The following is a 19,994-nucleotide window of genomic DNA, read 5'->3' on the forward strand; positions in this document are numbered from 1 at the left end:
GACTCGTATGCGGACCATGTCCCGGTGGGGGAGCTCCAACGACTATTCCTGGAGAGGAAGCAGCAAAAAGGAGAAAGCGTCAGAGATTTCGCGTTGGACCTTGAAAACCGTTTTCTCCGCCTCACGAGCTGGAGTGGCCGACTATATTCGGAACCAGAAGCCATCCTAGCAGAGCAGTTTATTGAGGGAATCGGCGACCGATATCTTAGGAACACCCTCCAAGATAGATATGAGGGGGGAACAACAGTTCAATTCCGGGAACTCAGGGAGGTTGCCATTAGGAGGGAGCAGCGGGAGGATGTCCGTTTCAAGAGTTCCACAGGAACAGTGCACCAGACGGCCCTCCAGTCACAGCTACATGTACAAACACAGACGAACCGGCCAGATGTAGTAGAGATGATGCGGGCAGTAAAGGAACTGGCCGATCGAGTCGTCGGAGCAGTTAGCGACCTAGCAACATCGCTGAAACCACCCTTGACTCGCAATGCAGAGAATGTACAATGCTTCAATTGTAGCGGTTGGGGACATTATGCTCGGGAATGTCCACATAAGAGACAAGGACTTCAAGATACCAGGACTCGTCAAGACAGGGAACAGGGCCCCCAGTATACAAAGCAATATAGACGTTGGGCACCGAGAGGGGGACCATCTGCACCGCCACCGTTTCCCCATCCCGATGGGTGGGCATCTCATCCTGGGCAACCTTATGGGCAACCACCTGGCGGCTGGGTACAGCAGACCGGACCCTTACCAGTACCTTTGCCCAACCCGGGGGTATGGATGCCGCCACCAGAAGGACCACCAATTGCCCCATCTTCAATCCCTGTGGAACAGACGCCACGAAACGAAACAGCCCGTCTCAGACATGAGGGAAGTGTTGCGATATCTGCACGTCAGACAGTGGTGCTTGAAGATCAGGAGGCATCCCCCATCGTAATCCGCAATAAGGAAGATGAGATTGTGATCCCAAAGGCTGTCCAACTGGGTGCCCTTTGCGGCAGAGCGTCAGTCGTGCGAGAGACGGAGCAAGATGAACTGTCAGTCGAGAATCATGAGAATCCGGTCGATGTGGACTGGACGAGTTTGTATCTTGGAGAACGCACAGATCTAGAGGGTCTTCCGGAGAAACATCGCGAAGTGTTTTCGGCTCGTGGTCAGTATGAGCGCCTGAACCACACTCGGCAAAACATGCTGGGATCTCTGCCTGAGAGCAAGAAGCGACGCTGGAATCGTTACCTGCCCTCTTTTGTATATGCCTACAACAGCACTGTCCAGGCGAGTACTGGTGTTGAACCCTTCGACTTGATGTCCGGGAGAAATGGAAGGCTTCCCCATGGTCTGGTCCTAAGTGGGGAAGGACAACCAGGGCGTCAGAGAAACGCCAAGTCGTATGTCCAGCAACATCAGTCAGAACTACGAACTGCTAGGCCGATAACAAGGGCCCCTGATTGAATTTTAGTCATTTTGCTATATTTTGGTCTTATAGTTTTGATTGATAGCGTTATAGAGGATTATGTTTTTGTTTAGAGACAGGATATGACTTTTAGCAACAAATTTTATTTTTGGTTTTTGATATTTACAAAGAAGAAAGATATGCGATAAGATATTGCATACGATTTTTGTATATCATGTACACATGCCTTTTTATGTACTTGTTAAGCTTGTTTTGGGGTCTGGTATGGATCCGTCCAGCATTGGGTCACCCCATTCATTTTTATTGAGGTTCAATTATACTTAATTACCGCTTGTGATACGTGTTTGACATTTGAACATGAAGCGCTGATTTATAGACATTGTGTGCGAATTTAGTGGCGATAGATAACATGATTAGTGCATTCCTGTTTGAGTTGTGGGTTGGGAGATAACTTTTTGGTGAGACGGTTTATGCTGGGTTTGACGTCTCGACGCTAGTAACAGTCAGTTAATTAGCCATGTTGGGATGTCTTTATATTTGTATATATGTACGTATACTGTGTTTTTGCGAGCTTGCACAATGGCACTTAAAGGGACCGCTCTGTAGTGGAAAGATACAGGTAATGATGCAGTTTAATATAGGTGCATGTTATGTCGCCACGTGCTACCTTAGTGGCAAGGTTATTATGTGTTATACGTTTGTTGGTAGTTGATGGTTTGAATATTGTTCCTTCGGTCATCGAGGGCGATGACGTTTTAAGTGGGGAAGGATGTAAGGGGTTAGGAAATTACCATGTGACCTGTAGAGGGCGGAGTGCTGAGACAAGCCGGCACTCTTTGCTTGGCCCTCTCACAGGTGAGTTGACCAAACTTGAACCACTGTTATGTTTAGTAAATATTAATATTGTTATGCTAGAGATTTGTTATGTATATATGTGTATTGTGTCAGAACGATTTCAGTAGTTATTTTGATGTATCATGTGGGTTGATATGATTATATTGGAAACGAGGATTTAATGTTAAACTGTGTCATGCTTAGCGCTTTGATTTGTTATATGCATTTACATTGTAGTACATGGTTATGCACACTAATAAGTTGAACGCGCGGTATCAAAATTGGGTGCAGTGCGTGCGCGCTAATGTTGTGCCTGGTCCCAGGGCCAGGACCAGGACCAGGGTACGCTCTAAATTGATGTGATGAGTATAAGTCCTGGTTTAGGAAAGAGGTCAGTAAGAACGGAAGGGAGCATAGAAAAGAAGTGCTTATAATAGAAGTTGAGTGTTTAAAAGTATTGCATGTTGTTTGTATTTTGGTTGCTAAGCTAGGGGATATTAATTATGGCACTTTAAACAGTGAAGATCGAACTTTGTCTGACTATGTAGCCATTTCAGGGTTTCTAGCGCCCTCTATCATTGTAAACCTTATTTCTTATTTTGCAGATTGAATATTGTTACATGTTAAATTGAGATGGAATAATAGGAGTAAGAGCAATGTTTTGGGTTAGACCAAGAGATTATTGGAGTTTGTTTGGAAGTAAGAAAAGTACGGAAGATAAATATATGAATGTGTTGCTCTATATGAGGTTTATATTGACTGTTACTTCTAGTTGTTTAAGTATTTGGGTCAGGTATTTACCTGTGTTAATGTTGAGAGTTTCAGCTACATTGTACTGTGGCAATTGATTTTTAAAGGGCAAATTTACTCGTTTAATATTTGATAACATGACATGTTTTGGAGAATGCATGATCTCCATGATTATCGGCATTAGTGATTATGTAATGTGTCTGTTACTGGTTACTACTAATAAAGACTCTTTGCTTGGCCCTCTCACAGGATCTGTCTGTCGTTGATTTCGAGTTCTCGACCACCTCACATGATGATAGAGTACAATCAAGCGTTCTAAAAGTTTACGAACTTATACCCGAAGCGTACAGACAGCGAGTTCCAAAGACAATAAATTAATGCCACTGGGCCTACATTTTGGTACTAATGATATTTTATATCTTTACAAACGTATCCGAATTTTGGTAAATAGGGTCCTAAAATGTGCACCAGATGTAAAAGAAAAAGTCATGAATTTTCAAGGCAAGATTAATTTAGTCCCCCCCCCCCCCGGAGCCATTGAGGGTTAAATGACCATGCACTCCCATTTCCCATGTGTCTACTCAAAATCAAGAGGAGTGTAAATTCCCTCTTAACTGCACCAAAATATGAAACACGCTCTGTCTTGTGTCTGTGCTTGCACTTCTGCTGACATTGAATTAAGAAAAACTGTATACAAATTTTCTCTCTAATGATTAAATGTTTTTTCTTTTAAATTGCTTGTTCATTAATTTACCTTTTTTTTTCTCTATAAGCAACGATCAATTGCTCTACATAGAAAACGTGTATGTATGTAGGTAAGTAATCCGATTTGACATAACAGCTTTAATACCTGTTTCACACATACTCCCGTTATAGCCATCAACACAGGAACAAGTAAAGGTGTTTACTCCATCAACACAAGTCCCTCCATTCATACAAGGTGTGGTAGAACAATCGTCGATATCTGAGTAAATTGAGTTAAAAAGACAGATACAGGTGGATACAGGGAAATCAAGTAAAAACTGGTATAATGCAAATCAATGACACTTGGGGTATGAATTACTTCATTTGAAAAACTGTAAATATATAAATAAAATGAAGTAAATAACCGAATATCTCTATTCATGTTTGAATCATTTCAACTTTGAGGCCTTGGAAAGAAATTATTTTACGAAAAAAATCTGATTGTCTGACAACCTTGATGTGTCTCTGCTATAAAAGAGGGTAAGTAAAGTGAATGCTGTTTCATTTAGGGGTAAAATGGACGCAGAAATGTCCGTGTCATGGTATCAATGTGTGAAGTAAAGAGGCTGTTCACACCGGCAGAGAAAGCGCGCGCTAGACCGCGCTATCTCTGCGGTTTGGAAGGTACAACGTCGTTTCGGTCCGCCCAACAGCGAGCTACGGCGAGCCAAAACGGCGTGCCATTGGAGCACCTCTTGGGGGTGGTCCACGAGAGAGAGCGCGGTCTAGCGCGCGCTAGAAAAAAGGGGGTGCTTTCGATAGACCGCGCTATCTCATTGCGGTGTGAACAGCCTCAAAGTCATTTATTGAAGGAATTACAATATCAACTCTGCTCTTAAAATGCTGGCTCACATAGTAGCGGCAAAGACCCCGCAAAAGGCGACGGATATGAAAATCACAAAATTTAGGCGGCAAAGCGACGGCAAAAGGGGAAAACCAAGAACGGGTAGAAACGACCTTCCTAAAATGTGCACCAGATGTAAAAGAAAAAGTCATGAATTTTCAGCGCAAGATTAATTAAGTCCCCCCCCCCCCCCCGGAGCCATTGAGGGTTAAATGACCATGCGCTCCCATTTCCCATGTGTCTACTCAAAATCAAGAGGAGTGTAAATTCCCTCTTAAAGACACTTAGTAGTCAGCTCTCATGGGGAATTCGACACCGTTCGGGTGTTTACCCCAAAACAGGTGTTGTCAATCATCAGGGTTAGCCTTGTGTCTTATGACCATTAGACCTTATGTAATGCTTTGCTTTCCCCCGTTACCCAAAAACTCTCGAGTATTATCCGAGATATTAGGGGAGAATTCTTGACTGGCCAACGGTTTTGCTGTGTGCAGATTTGTACTCCCATTAATGGTATATCCACCAAGTCTGGTGTCAGCGAAATCTGGCCTTCTGCATATGGAAACGTTTGCTTGTATGTGTCTCATAAAAGAAGTTGACCACAAACTGACTCCTACACGGTGTTGAGTGCTCAGGGGTCACAGGTCACTGGCTTCATCGGGCAGGTAGTTCCATTATGTGAATGGGTAAATTAACTATTACAAAATGAGGGGACACTTTACATTGTACAATAGGGACACACGTTGCAGAACATACTCTTTTATTGACTTACTCACTACATGAAACTATAAAACCAAAATGCATTTTGTATTCTAAAAATTGGAGTACAAATAATAATAACAGGTGAATGAAATGCATAAATACCACAAACACCTGGGGAGGAAGCATTCATATATTTGAATACATAATTGATAAACGACTCCGATGAAACTATAAAACTAAAATAAAATTTGCGTTCTGGCAATTGGAGTAAGAATGATAGCAGGTGAATGAAATGCTTCAACAACACAAACACCTTGGAAGCTAGGAAGCATCCATGAATTTGAATAATTTAGTTGATAAACGACTCCGTATGTGGACGTTTGGTGGAGCAGAAAGCATTGGATTATTAACAACACGAACCCATTTAACAGAATGTCGGAACGTAAATTAAATTTGGCGCGGTTGGAAAATGCATCTTTCTACCATGCGACTTTAATGGTACGTTCAGTAAATTAAAACAGTAAAATGGATCTTATTTTAAAATTACTCATTAAATAAAACCATAAACTTCAGTGATATCAGAAAAATATGTTAAATCTTACTAATAATTAAAAAAGATGTATAAACATTGTGAAAGTGTCGCATTTTACGATAAAAAGACACCGATTTAGCGAAGATGACGTCATTAGTGCGCTTACATCAGGAAATTTAAGGTCAAAAGGTCAATTCAGACGCTGATAAGTTAATTGTCGAGCTTTTTTGTTTCCTTTATTCCGACAAAATTATACAATCAATCAAAACAAGTTTAATACCAGGAGAAAGCTAACGATTAGTGTTTTCATTAACCGCTTGCCCCAAAGTCGCTTGACCACAGTGAAACGAGTGAGAGCTTGCGAGAGCGGCCAAAGTGTGATTGAAACTCGCTATTTGCTCTTCTCCAACGCAAAAAGAGACGACATTGTGCTGGATAAATGTATTTTTTCCGACAAAAGTACAGAAAATTTGCATACGGTCTTTTTATATTATACTTTATGAAATGTTACCCGAGTGAATTCCGGGCGCCCCAATGCTGGAAAGAAACGCACATTTTAGAAAACTTCACTTTTTCATGGCAAAATGCTTATTTGTTCTATGCACACAAGTCAGATTGAGCGGATGATACAACGTTTCCATATGACATGGAAACTGCCGATACGGTCCCTTTAATTGCACCAAAATATGAAACACGCTCTGTCTTGTGTCTGTGCTTGCACTTCTGTTGACATTGAATTAAGAAAAACTGTATACAAATTTTCTCTCTAATGATTAAATGTTTTTTCTTTTTACTTGCTTGTTCATTAATTTTACCTTTTTTTTCTCTATAAGCAAGGATCAATTGCTCTACATAGAAAACGTGTATGTATGTATGTAGGTAAGTAATCCGATTTGACATAACAGCTTTAATACCTGTTTCACACATACTCCCGTTATAGCCATCAACACAGGAACAAGTAAAGGTGTTTACTCCATCAGCACAAGTCCCTCCATTCATACAAGGTGTGGTAGAACAATCGTCGATATCTGAGTAAATTGAGTTAAAAAGACAGATACAGGTGGATACAGGGAAATCAAGTAAAAACTGGTATATGCAAATCAATGACACTTGGGGTATGAATTACTTCATTTGAAAAGCTATCAATATATAAATAAAATGAAGTAAATAACCAAATATCTCTATTAATGTTTGAATCATTTCAACATTGAGGCCTTGGAAAGAAATTATTTTACGAAAAAAATCTGATTGTCTGACAACCTTGATGTGTCTCGGCTATAAAAGAGGGTAAGTAAAGTGAATGCTGTTTCATTTAGGGGTAAAATGGACGCAGAAATGTCCGTGTCATGGTATCAATGTGTGAAATAAAGTCATTTATTGAAGGAATTACAATATCAACTCTGCTCTTAAAATGCTGGCTCACATAGTAGCGGCAAAGACCCCGCACAAGGCGACGGATATGAAAATCACAAAATTTAGGCGGCAAAGCGACGGCAAAAGGGGAAAACCAAGAACGGGTAGAAACGACCTTCCTAAAATGTGCACCAGATGTAAAAGAAAAAGTCATGAATTTTCAGCGCAAGATTAATTTAGTCCCCCCCCCCCCCGGAGCCATTGAGGGTTAAATGACCATGCGCTCCCATTTCCCATGTGTCTACTCAAAATCAAGAGGAGTGTAAATTCCCTCTTAACTGCACCAAAATATGAAACACGCTCTGTCTTGTGTCTGTGCTTGCACTTCTGCTGACATTGAATTAAGAAAAACTGTATACAAATTTTCTCTCTAATGATTAAATGTTTTTTCTTTTAAATTGCTTGTTCATTAATTTACCTTTTTTTTTCTCTATAAGCAACGATCAATTGCTCTACATAGAAAACGTGTATGTATGTAGGTAAGTAATCCGATTTGACATAACAGCTTTAATACCTGTTTCACACATACTCCCGTTATAGCCATCAACACAGGAACAAGTAAAGGTGTTTACTCCATCAACACAAGTCCCTCCATTCATACAAGGTGTGGTAGAACAATCGTCGATATCTGAGTAAATTGAGTTAAAAAGACAGATACAGGTGGATACATGGAAATCAAGTAAAAACTGGTATAATGCAAATCAATGACACTTGGGGTATGAATTACTTCATTTGAAAAGCTATCAATATATAAATAAAATGAAGTAAATAACCAAATATCTCTATTAATATTTGAATCATTTCAACATTGAGGCCTTGGAAAGAAATTATTTTACGAAAAAAATCTTATTGTCTGACAACCTTGATGTGTCTCTGCTATAAAAGAGGGTAAGTAAAGTGAATGCTGTTTCATTTAGGGGTAAAATGGACGCAGAAATGTCCGTGTCATGGTATCAATGTGTGAAATAAAGTCATTTATTGAAGGAATTACAATATCAACTCTGCTCTTAAAATGCTGGCTCACATAGTAGCGGCAAAGACCCCGCAAAAGGCGACGGATATGAAAATCACAAAATTTAGGCGGCAAAGCGACGGCAAAAGGGGAAAACCAAGAACGGGTAGAAACGACCTTCAGCGACAACACGAAGGCAAGGGACGAATGGCTGCGGCAGGGAAGGGAATCTAGCGACCAAAGTCAAACGTTGTCAAGGAGGCGAGTGACGATGTCTCGACGAAACTCGGCAACAAGGAACGAGGTCAGACGGCTGGCAGCGGATTAGCTGGTGGCAAAGGAACGGCGGTTGACGCTAGGTTGCGGCGAGGCATATTGTAGCCTGACCCTAGCTCCGTCCTCCATGATGATGAAACAGCTTTGACAGTTTCTTTTTAAATGAACTTCAAAATTGCATCGTGCCAGACAGTCTATTGAAATTAACTAACGTAACAAAACGTGGAGAGTCGCACTACAATTTAAAAATCGTGGACTTTCGTTGCAAAATCATAACTCATCGCAGACCACCGTTGCAGTGTTGCAGGTACTTGGAAACGACCCGCCATCAACAGTCGTCACCCTTCGGCCGAAAATTGCAATCCATCGTCACGCCAAGGTCGTTACACTTTCGTTACTTGCCGCAATGTGACTTCAGGGTTCGAGATGTGACGTCACTTGCCGTCGTTAACAACGACTACCAACAAAATTGTGACGACCCCAAAATGACTAAAGATGGAATCGCACAGCATAGAAACGTTAAAGTAGATATTCATTGATTTTAAAAACTAACTTTATTTTCATTACTGCAAAGTTGAAACTTTGATCCGACAAGGTTATCAAAATAAAATGCTTGGAAACATTCGAAGTAAAGATTATTATAAATTAACAAAACGCTTAAATACAGCTCCGGCATAGCAACCTGAAGAGCTCTCCGAACGCTGCTGAGATGTGTGGGATAACATTATAGACATGATTTGCACAAGCAGACGATGTCCCATGACATCTCACACATTTTCAGTGCCTGTTTTTTCATCTTCTCTTGAGTTCTTTCTCTTACTTCACTACCGTCAGGCTAAATGTATAATCTATTGCGTCACTCTAAACCCGCGCAAGGTTTTATTTTGATGACAAATGCAGCGATACAAAAATAAAGGAATCTGTCGCTTGTAAACAAAATAAGTCCCCATTGTATATTCAGCTTCTGTTGTTCGGCGTTTCAAGAGGGAACAAAGGGTTTTTTCAACTTGAAAGTCTGGTTTTCTTTGATTGTTAATTAACCCCTATCCTGTGTATTTACAATCAAAATATTTTAGTTATCAGAATCGGTTTTATATCCCCTTTTGAATGGTTTGAAATGCCATCACATTTATATACACTAAACTCATTATAATTTGACAAATAATAGCTTTGCAATTATGTTCACTCTTTACGGGATGTCGTCTGCTTGGGCAGTATTGGTCCACATTGTGACGTCATTAAAACATTGTTATGTTTCTGGCGAATCTCTCATATATCCCAGCTGCTATGGAGGTGGTTGTATTTGTAATTTTATAAATCACCCGATATGTAGTTGACCTAAAACTTGTACGACGGCCATCTGTTAGCTTACCAGTTTCAAGGGATACATTAGTTGACATATTTTTGAGTTTCTTTGAATTTCCACTTTAACCCTATCTAGCCCCCCCTCGACATTTTTCGCGATAATTTGTTAACGTAAACAAATCTTGCACTGACATTTTGTGACTTTTTTCTTTCGAGTCTTGCGCATCTTTTGAAAGAAATTTTTCGAAAATCGGACCTACCATTACAAAGTCACGTGTCCTTTTGTCTTTGCATGTCAGCCCGAAAATCGCTCATTTTTGTGATTTGTGTACAAACCATATGGAAATCTCATTTTTCAAATAAAGAGATAAAACATTGGTTATTATATGCAGTTTCAAAATAGCCCGGGCTAAATAGGGTTAAGGAAATGAGGGTTGAGGTCTCCAACGAAATCTGAATGGAATCACAACAATTTTTTTGCTGCCACAAAATTTTTAACTTGATATATTTGCAGACGGACGCGACTGGTAATTCCGGCGGTCTGCGGTCGCTAGCGGATTCGTCAGCGACAATTGAAGGCAACACACGATGATTGGCAGGAAATTGAAAATTGCAATTCGCAGCTTAACGTAGCTTGTGGTACCCTCCTATTCGTCATAGTGTGAGCCAGCCTTTAGATGAACACTCCCATTTTCCATGTGTCAACTCAAAATCAAGAGTGTAGTTTCTCTCAGAACTGCACACAAATATTGAACACCCTCCCATCTTTGAATTTTACTTGGCAGTCTGTCAATTGAAATAAAGTCTTCTTTTTTTTGTGATAGCATAGTATAGAGAGGGTTTAGGAAGATTACATACAACTTGTATATTTTTTATCACATTTGTATCATATGAATGTGGGAAGAAATATTCTCTAACACATAAATCGCCTTGGCAGACATGGTAGAAAGGGTCCACTAGATGCGCAGACTACTGATTTTAACTTCGGGCAAAGTATTTCAAAGTCATCCTCCTTTGTTTACATTACACGCAACATATTTTAGTTGGTACAGACTGAAAAGGGTGTAGAAGTTTCACAATTTCTTTTCGCATTTAATTGCCAGGAACATGATAAATGATTTTATCAACGCGAATAGCTTTAATCATGATTTTATCAACGCGAATAGCTTTAATCATGGTTTGTAACAGGAACAATCAAATGATGAAGCAGAAGACCGAGTATAATATTGCCTTAAAAAGAAAAGCTTGGCAATTATTTTGATTGGTTTTTATTTCAGATTTAATAGCTCACATAGCATTTGCTGAAACTTCTGCATTGTCTTGTTTTGTTGTCCTCACTTATTTCTTGCTTTCTGAATAAAAAAAAGTAAAAGAAACTTACCATTGCATGTGAACCCATCATCATGAAGCTCAAACCCAGGACGACAAGAACACGAGAAGTTTCCAGCTGAGTTGAGGCATGTCTGATTGCAATTGTGAGCTCCGAGACATTCATTGATATCTAAAAGAAAATAAGAAATACAGGAAAAAAGATTATTTAATATAACTTCTGATTATTATCATGTTTACCTTCGTAATTTCTTTTATTAACAGGATCCTATTGAAAACCAGCCGTGACGGGCTTGGCATGGCATTATATGAGCGACCCAGCTTTTTCCTTTGATATTGTATATATGTTTATTGTACTACTACTACTACTATAAGCGTCAATCAGGGGGGGGGGGGGAGGCAGAGGGACACAATAGGGTATGTCCCCCACATTTCAGAAGCCTTGCATTTTGTATACCGTATTAATCACAACAGTGGTTGAGTGTTTGATTTTGTTCCCCTCATTCCCGGCAGCTGATAATGGTCATATCGTGAGATTCCTTGCCTCACTTTGACAAACTATCAAGTGTGCATCACGTTTTGCAACAGTGTGCACATCATGCACATACACAGACTTTCAAATATTTTATCGAAGCCCCAAATCACACCCTGAGCAAGTATTTCTGGGAGGTTTTCCTACCCTAAACAATTATGTCATTTATCATTAATTTCAGAAAATTTCTATACCCTGAACTACTATTTCGATTTCCGCAATTTTCTGCACGCGATTATGGCATTTTTCCAAACAAATAATTGAACAGTGTTATCGGCATGCTGGTTTAACATTCAAATAGGGCTCATTTCATTCTCGACATCTTGTGAGCATGATTTATGAATAATGTACCCTTTAACGTACGCGATGTGCGATTTAAACAATTTTTCTTCTTAAAAAATGTTCATGTTTTTGATACCCTAAATGAGATACGCACGTTCCACCTCCAACGACAATACCCTTTCCTTGGTGTTTGTGTATGCGCATGATGTACAATCTTGGACATTACCCCCCGGTAATCTTGTTTGCTCAATGTCGTTTTCCATCTTCATCTCTCATAGTGTTTTCTGTTCCGAGATTTGTAATGAGATCGCGTTTTGACATACTCCTAAACAAAAATAGCTGATCATAATTATAACGCAGAACCAAATATGACCCTATCTGAATCATGGAAAGATATAGGAACAATAAACATGAGATTTAGTAAAATGTCACAGACAAAAAAATGACATGAGAAAATATTATTTCTCTCTCTCTCTCCCTCTGTCTATCTGTATGTATGTCTGTCTGTCTCTCTCTCTCTGTCTTTCTGCCAATGTCGTTTTCCATCTTCATCTTTCATGTTGTTTTCTATTCCGCCATTTGGTTATGTGCCGACATCATTCCCTCCTTGAGATAAATTATTATAACATATCCCTGATGATGTACACATTTTACCTTATATTTATTATAGGGAACGAAAAAAGAGAACGAGCGGCTGATAATGTCAACATGAGAAGAATATTACTGTACAAAAATTATAGAAGGTAAAAGTTTTGAATTTTAATGTAAATCTATGTTGCATGGAAGTAAAATGATACGTTATTGACAGAAATAATATACATCGGACATTATACTTTAGCACAAAAGGGTTATCTAGAAGAAGGTGAACAATATTATAAGAGAGAGAATAAAACTTTCTCTTTTATTCATACAAAAAATAAATAGCATAAATACCCTACAAAAACAAAAGAAATCTTGAAGAGGGAGACAAGTAAAAGATATGAAAAGGACACTCAAAAAAAGAAAAAAAGATAGGATTCTAGAGCGGAAGATGATAAGGGAAACACAATAAATAGCTTGTGATTATTGGCAAATGTTGACAATTTTAGTTTGTTAGTATTGACAAGGTATATACAAAAAAAAAAATGACACAGACATATTTCAACGTATTTTAGACCTACATGTATATAGAATATACGAAAAGAGTTATGTCTTAGGCCCACCTACAGCTAAGTTACGTAAACGGAACAATGAACGTGGCCAAGGGTAAAGTATGGGCGAGCGCAGATTACGCTGCTCCCAATGAAGTACCACTAGTATCAGTATTCTGTGTATTCTAGGGCGCCTTAGCAACGCGACGGAAGGCAAAGATGGGAGAATTCACTCAACTGAGATTGTCCTGTACTATGCTCCCGTCTGCATTTGTAACCTGTATATACAGCGCTTCCGCAAACACGACGGAAGGCAAATACGAGGGTAACCGAGCAAAATAATCAATATGCGCATGTGCTAACCAGAATTTTCTCCGTCTTGTTGATTTTCACGACCGTTCTCAGCCATAATAGCGTTTGTTCCCTAAACTCGACGGAAGAGTTGTATCGCCGTACAATGGACCATTTTCGTACTGTAACCAAATTTAATGCATAAGTTTTTGTGAAGTGCCTCAATACAAATTATTTCATTCACCTGATAAGAATAATATTATTTCAATAAAGGCCTATTGTAAAAGGCTAGCAAGCCTGGCTATCAAAAAAACGTCAAGGTAAAGTAGGGTATAATTATGTATCACTGAAACAACACTGGTTTGACAACTGGAATAAAATCTATGCGTTTTAAGGTCTGAGAACCCAAGAGCGAAGCAAGCAGAGCGTTAAACGGCATGAGGTCGAGGCAGATGCGGCGGAGCGTATTTCAAAGTGGGGGAGGGAAGCGCACCAAAAAGGGCATTTTCTGGAAAAGGGGGGCACCTACTAAGGGAAATCTCAAAGCGAAAATATATATTTTTTAGACATTGGTATATACCCTACCCTACATTGTAATTACATTATCAGGGATGATTTCAATGTTTGTTTCTCTCTTTACATGGTCCAAGATACTAAGCATGATTCTTTTGCAGTTGGGCTGAATATTTATTTGCGAGCGAGCGAAGTGAGTTTAACGCTCTGCTTGCTTCACTCTGTATGCTCTACTTAGACAATCATATTTCAGTGCCTCCTAAATATAAAATGCATTGACGCCCCTGACTACTTCTACTACTACTACTACTACTACTACTACTACTACTACTATTATAACTTACAACAACAGCAACGACTACCAATACTACGACTGCAACTACTGTTATTAATACTACTACTACTACTACTACTATACTAATGGTATAATAGTAATTACCTGAGCAAGAATCATTTCCTGTTCCTTCGAAACCCTCATTACAAGTGCAGTAGTAGCTTCCATCAGTGTTTGTACAGTTTCCGTTAAGGCAAACATCTGAAGATAGATCACATTCGTCGATATCTACAAAAGAAAAAGGGGGACATTTAAAATATTCCACATGCATTAGATAATTATTAACCAATAGACCGTCATGTCATTGCATGGGGTTCCGTCAATGAGTTATATAATTAAACATGATCATTGAAAAGCTGAACAAATTTTTTTTCTGGTTTTCATTAATAAATTTTTAATTGTTTCAAGAAAAAGAGTATGAAGGGCGAATCTTCAACTTGAAGGGACACATTTTTCTTAAATTTCCATTTTCAGAGTGTTGTAAATGTATATATTAGATAGCTTAGACAGATACCGAGATGAGATTGGTCCAGAGCTTGTCACGTGATATCAATTTTTTCCTTGCCGGTTATTTTTTACCAGCTGTGTAATGAATATATTTTTGATCAATGCATGTCGCCCTCTTGAGGACTGTATGTCACCAATTACACACATTACACCATTACCGAGGGTCACTTTTTTTTATTTTTTTCATTATTTTTTTTCATTAATTTTTTTTTTATTACATTTAAAAAAAAAGAATTTTTTTTTGTTTTTATCGACAGATTTATCGACAGATTTTGACCAAACTTGGCGTGTCTGTGTCCCATCATGTATTTTACAAGACTGTATACTGGTAGTCACATTTATGATATCTATTGTTATTCTTAATTTTTGTCTAATTAATGATACAAATATGCAATTTTTTTCAAGGAATTCTCATTTTTTCCAGTCCGCCCCCCCCCTATTTATGCAGAAAATGCAATTAAATTTGGCATGTTTGTAGCTTGTCATAAATTCTAAGAGATAACTTAGTCAAATTAATGACATGTATTGTAATTCCATATTTATAATTGTCATTAATTATGCTAATATTCTGAATTTTCTTATTTTGATTACGTCAGGGCAGAAATCTTTTGTACTTAATTTTTGTAAATTTAGAACAATTAAAAAATATCAAAAATGTGAAATTATTTGTCCACTAACATTTTCTTTAGATTGATAATTTTTCTTTTTCTCTGATTGTTTCTGAATTTTCATGTATTTCTTCGTTTTCAAATCTTTAGCTTTTTATTGTTTTGTTATCTAGAATAGTTGATGATGGTCAAAAGGGATGTTATCTGAGGAAAAAAGAAAATGCATTTTTTGGACAACACTTCTTGTAAAACCCATACATTGTACACACAAGATCAATGGAAACCGCCATTTTTTGGCGACGTTGGTCAGGAATATGTACTATATCTCTGCAACCATACCCCCGACTTTTGCAAAAAGGGACTTAAAATGTGAGCGAGATGTCAAAGAAAAAGTCCCCCCGCGCTATTAAGGTTTAAGATAAGTGTATCGTCTTACCCTCCTGCATGACTCGATGATCTGGGGCAATAAGTCGTGACCCAGGAAGCAATTCCATGAAAATCCGCTCTAGGCAGGTATCATCCAAAGATGCATCAGGTTTTACATCGACCCGGAAGGACAATAGAACGTAAGTTCCGGTCAAGGTGTAGTTATGCACAGACACAACCTGCAACGTGTCGTTACCCAATTCCGGTGATGTATTGAGGTAACGCAATACCTTCAAAAAGATTTATAAATCACAATTTCATGAATTCATTATTTAAACTTTAATGGGAATTTTGCTCTGACAAGACTAAAGTTTTGGATAAGTTTGACATGAGCCCAAAAAATGCTTTTTACAATAATTTTGTTTGTTTCCAAAGATGAACGTCTTCAAAATCTCTTTAAAAAAAAGAAGATTTTATTCACACGTTAGTTGAATCTTGTTTTTGTTTTGCGAAACTTTATTTGCACAGAATAGCCTGTTATCCTATCAATGTATTATTAAGTTAAAGTGTATTCAGTTTAAGAAAAAAAATCATATCTTAGTTGACTCTATATGATTGTTATTTATCGGATTTAGAAAAAGGTAGTGAACAACTAACTTTCACGTTTAAAAAACAAACAATTCTTGATTCATAAGTGAACCTTTATTGACGGATTAATTTGTATTTCTCTGGAACTTCTCCAAATTAACTTACATCTTGGGCCAACTGACGCTGGTTCTCTTGCGATTCGACCACAGAAGGATAAGATTCAACGCTTAATCCACTGATGAATGTAAGACGAACGTTGAGTGATAACGACAGCGCGTCTATTCCATTACAGAATTAAAAAACACAAGAAATACATTGTTATTGGAATCTTATGCTAAATTAGTAGGATAATGATCTAATCTTTAATCAGACTACTTTCTTTAAAATAAAGGTCGTTTGTATACATTTTCATCTAAGGGGGTGGAGACAGTTCTTCCTCGAAAATCATCTTTCAAGTTTCCACATCTTGCTGGCGAGCGAAGCACATGAACAAAAGTTTCGACCCTCCCCCCTCCCTATGCAGATCCGCCCTATAGTTGAATTTCTCTTAAAGTCTTCATTAGGAGAACATGGCATAGATATGTTGCTAAATCAACAAGTGATTGACAGGTTATTTTGAATTGGATTAGAAAATATATTTGATTTGATTTGAATCTTTTTTCCACTCAAACATCCAAAAAAAAAATAACAAGTATAAACCATACACTATTACAATATATAATATAACAAATAAATTATAATAGTAACAAAATACTGATAAGTATCTATGAAACAAAAAAGGTTAACAAAGTACATTTAAGTTTGAGAATAAGCCCAAATATTTTAAATTGCTTGATTTAACTGAGAGGAAAACAAATACAAAAGGGATTCATACTTTGACAGTTCCCATCGAATTATGTTGCCTTATACGGGAGTTTTAATTTTTTAAACTTTGGATCTGCCCTCTAAATTGGGAATCAAAATTTTCAGTCCGAATACAGGGCATACAAAATGTTGCCAAATACGAAACATATTTCACAGTAATTTCGTACCAGCCGGTCATTGAGAAAACAAACTAAATAGATTCATACTTTGGCAGGTTCCATTGATTTCTGCTGTGTTCTCACTGCACACGCACGAGAAGTTACCGGGTGTGTTCCTGCAAACACGATGTAGGCTGGACTCGCAGTCATCCGTGCGCGATTCACATTCATCGATATCTGTTTAAAAGGGCACAAAGGGAGAACAAGGTTGTATATTGAACGAGAGAGATGACATGTTACAGGAAGCATTAAAGTTGATATTAGACAATCGCAAATATTAAGATAATTACATCAATAGAAAGCTTTTAACCTCCAGAATAACACTAAATGGTGTCCAACTGACAAAAACAAGTTTAGAATGGTGAATTTATGCGAGTAAACTCTACCAAACTATCTAAGTCTGAAACCCGGAAGTGCATGTAGAGTCGGGCCTCTATCCGTGACGTCACGAACAGGACTCATGGGCTCAGTGAGAGTGAATGGCAATAATATCTCTACGTAATGCTATCCTGTCAGAGCTTAGATTTGTTGTTGTTAATGAGTACCGGTATATTTGATGGATTTTCTGTTTTCATTTGACCGATGAATGAAGAATAACGAAGCATCATTTTCCAGTCGCTGATTTCTTTTTATATCCTCATATTCACCTTTTATAGAGATTTCAGACGAGTTTACTGCTTGGGAAATAAGGTAAATCATGCACGTATGAATAGGCGGATGCATTATCTTGTCACCAGATAAGGTACAGGAGCAGTTTTGTCAAACGAATAGGCCTAGAACTATGATAGTACTTATCATAGATGTGTGTGACTGCCTCAAAAAAGGATACAGTACCAGTTAAACATTTTATGTTGTAAATATCAAACTTGAACGAGATCATGCAAGCGCGCTTCCTCTATAATATTTTGACAACGTCTAATGATCGAACGATAGTCCGATCCGCGAGTGATGCGGCTCTTGCACGAACGTTCGTGAAGCGAGCAGAATCGGGAGGCAAGACCAGGCCGCTGCTCTGGGAGCGGCTTGCTTGTGATGGAACGTACGTGCGCTAGTTATGTTTATCATCAATTGCAAGAGAATGAAAGCGACGTTACCATCTAAGAAAAACAACTAACAAAGACCTGCTCCTCAGTAACTAAGGGTGTCATAATTGGTAGATCGCACAATGCACAGCATGGAAGAAGATGAAGGATTTTCAGGGCCAAGGAAGGCGAAAGACATGGGAAAAGGGAAGGAGAAACCATCGGGATATCGCTGTATGGTAATGAACTGTGCATCAGTCCACTTACCAGACAGCGCTACAGTTCACTCCGTGCCTGGGCCGATTTCAACAATCAACACCAAAACAAAAATTACATGGTGAAAATATCGACTAATATAGCACATCGTTGGCATGTATATGTAATAATTTTTAAAAGGGGAATTGATATTAATACTATGAAATATTAAGGGAAGGTAAAGAATTGTACATAGAATTATGATTTATTAGACTTTTCAGCCTTTGAAACAAAATAAAGCAGAAAATCGTATCTCTCTGAGTCTCTGCACATGCTTTCTATGGAACATCCGGGTACGTGAATATACTCTTTTTCCGGACGTGATGTCATATATATATATATATAGTATACCAGCGCTGCGACTGATTTTCTATGCAAAGAGAGGCGGATATTTCCGACATTTCAATTAAGGATTTCGAGTAGCCAGAATTTGTTAGTGATATACTATGTAATTGAAAAACTTATAAATAACATATGCTTGCCGTAAGTACCAAATAAAGGGACATTTATTTGCTTAGAATATCAGCTTTAACATGAAAGGAAAAGTTTGTTTAAGGGATTAAGGTAGCTATCAATTATTTTAAAATGAACCTATAACCTGTATGGAAAATTCAATGACTATTCCCTTTTTTTTATCTTTTCTGTTTTTTCCTTTTTTATTTTCACGCTCTGACATATTCCACCATGCTCACACATATCTGGCAATGTTACAATCTGTGAACCTCTTGTGTCATTCTGCTACCTGATCACATACCATAATGTGTGACCTACATTTTCTCCCCCACCTTATCCTTCCCTCTCTTTCTCTCTGTGACTCTCCATCTCATTCTCACAGTCTCACTCTCTCTTTCACCTTCTACTCTATTGTCTCTCCCTCACTAAAACGCTCACTTACAAGCGGTGTGATAAATAAAAATGTTTTGTCTTGGGCTTATTTATTACTTAAAATCTGAGTTTTTAATTAAGTTAATACCAGGCACGGCTATTATAATTATACATATGTGTATTCATTTTTCTCAAAAATCTTTTATGTACCAAGCACCTATCATTTGGAATTCGCTTCCCATTTATCTGGAATATTAAATGCCAGGCACTGTGTTATATATATTTTGAACCTGTGTTGTTGTATTTTGTCATATCCTTGGTACTGATAATTATCTTTTAATTATAATCTTTAGGCCGGCCACTTATTAGGGTCACGCTACCTGCTAAGCAACTTTTATATTGTTGTACCAATGTAGACAGGCCGACATGTATTCTATTTTGTGTAATCTATTAACAATTATAGTGCTATGTATGTATGTTTTTTTGTGGTATTAAATTACAATTAAATTGAATTGTAAATATACATATTATTAGAGGTTGGGGGCTTGGGGTCTTGAGGATCTTGCTTTGATTGCATCGCTTAGATTCAAAAGTATTCAAGAATAGGGGCCTTGAAGCATTTTTGTA

At 38.1% G+C, this 19,994-nt stretch overlaps 1 protein-coding gene across 1 annotated transcript in view; it reads right to left on the minus strand.

Annotated features, from left to right (window-relative positions):
- The window catches only part of LOC105440818 (protein eyes shut homolog), an 82,483-nt gene that overhangs the window by 44,207 nt on the left and 18,282 nt on the right, over nt 1-19,994 (minus strand). The window contains exons 17-24 of the mRNA XM_030989022.1: nt 17,314-17,442; nt 16,409-16,521; nt 15,726-15,945; nt 14,280-14,402; nt 11,145-11,264; nt 7,745-7,858; nt 6,732-6,845; nt 3,849-3,962 (exon numbers count right to left, since the gene is read on the minus strand). Coding sequence (XP_030844882.1) covers nt 3,849-3,962; nt 6,732-6,845; nt 7,745-7,858; nt 11,145-11,264; nt 14,280-14,402; nt 15,726-15,945; nt 16,409-16,521; nt 17,314-17,442 — 1,047 coding nt within the window. The remainder of the gene's footprint in view (nt 1-3,848; nt 3,963-6,731; nt 6,846-7,744; nt 7,859-11,144; nt 11,265-14,279; nt 14,403-15,725; nt 15,946-16,408; nt 16,522-17,313; nt 17,443-19,994) is intronic.

This window comes from Strongylocentrotus purpuratus, unplaced genomic scaffold, assembly GCF_000002235.5.
Source record: "Strongylocentrotus purpuratus isolate Spur 01 unplaced genomic scaffold, Spur_5.0 spur5_scaffold_18, whole genome shotgun sequence".
NCBI classification, from domain to species: domain Eukaryota; kingdom Metazoa; phylum Echinodermata; class Echinoidea; order Camarodonta; family Strongylocentrotidae; genus Strongylocentrotus; species Strongylocentrotus purpuratus.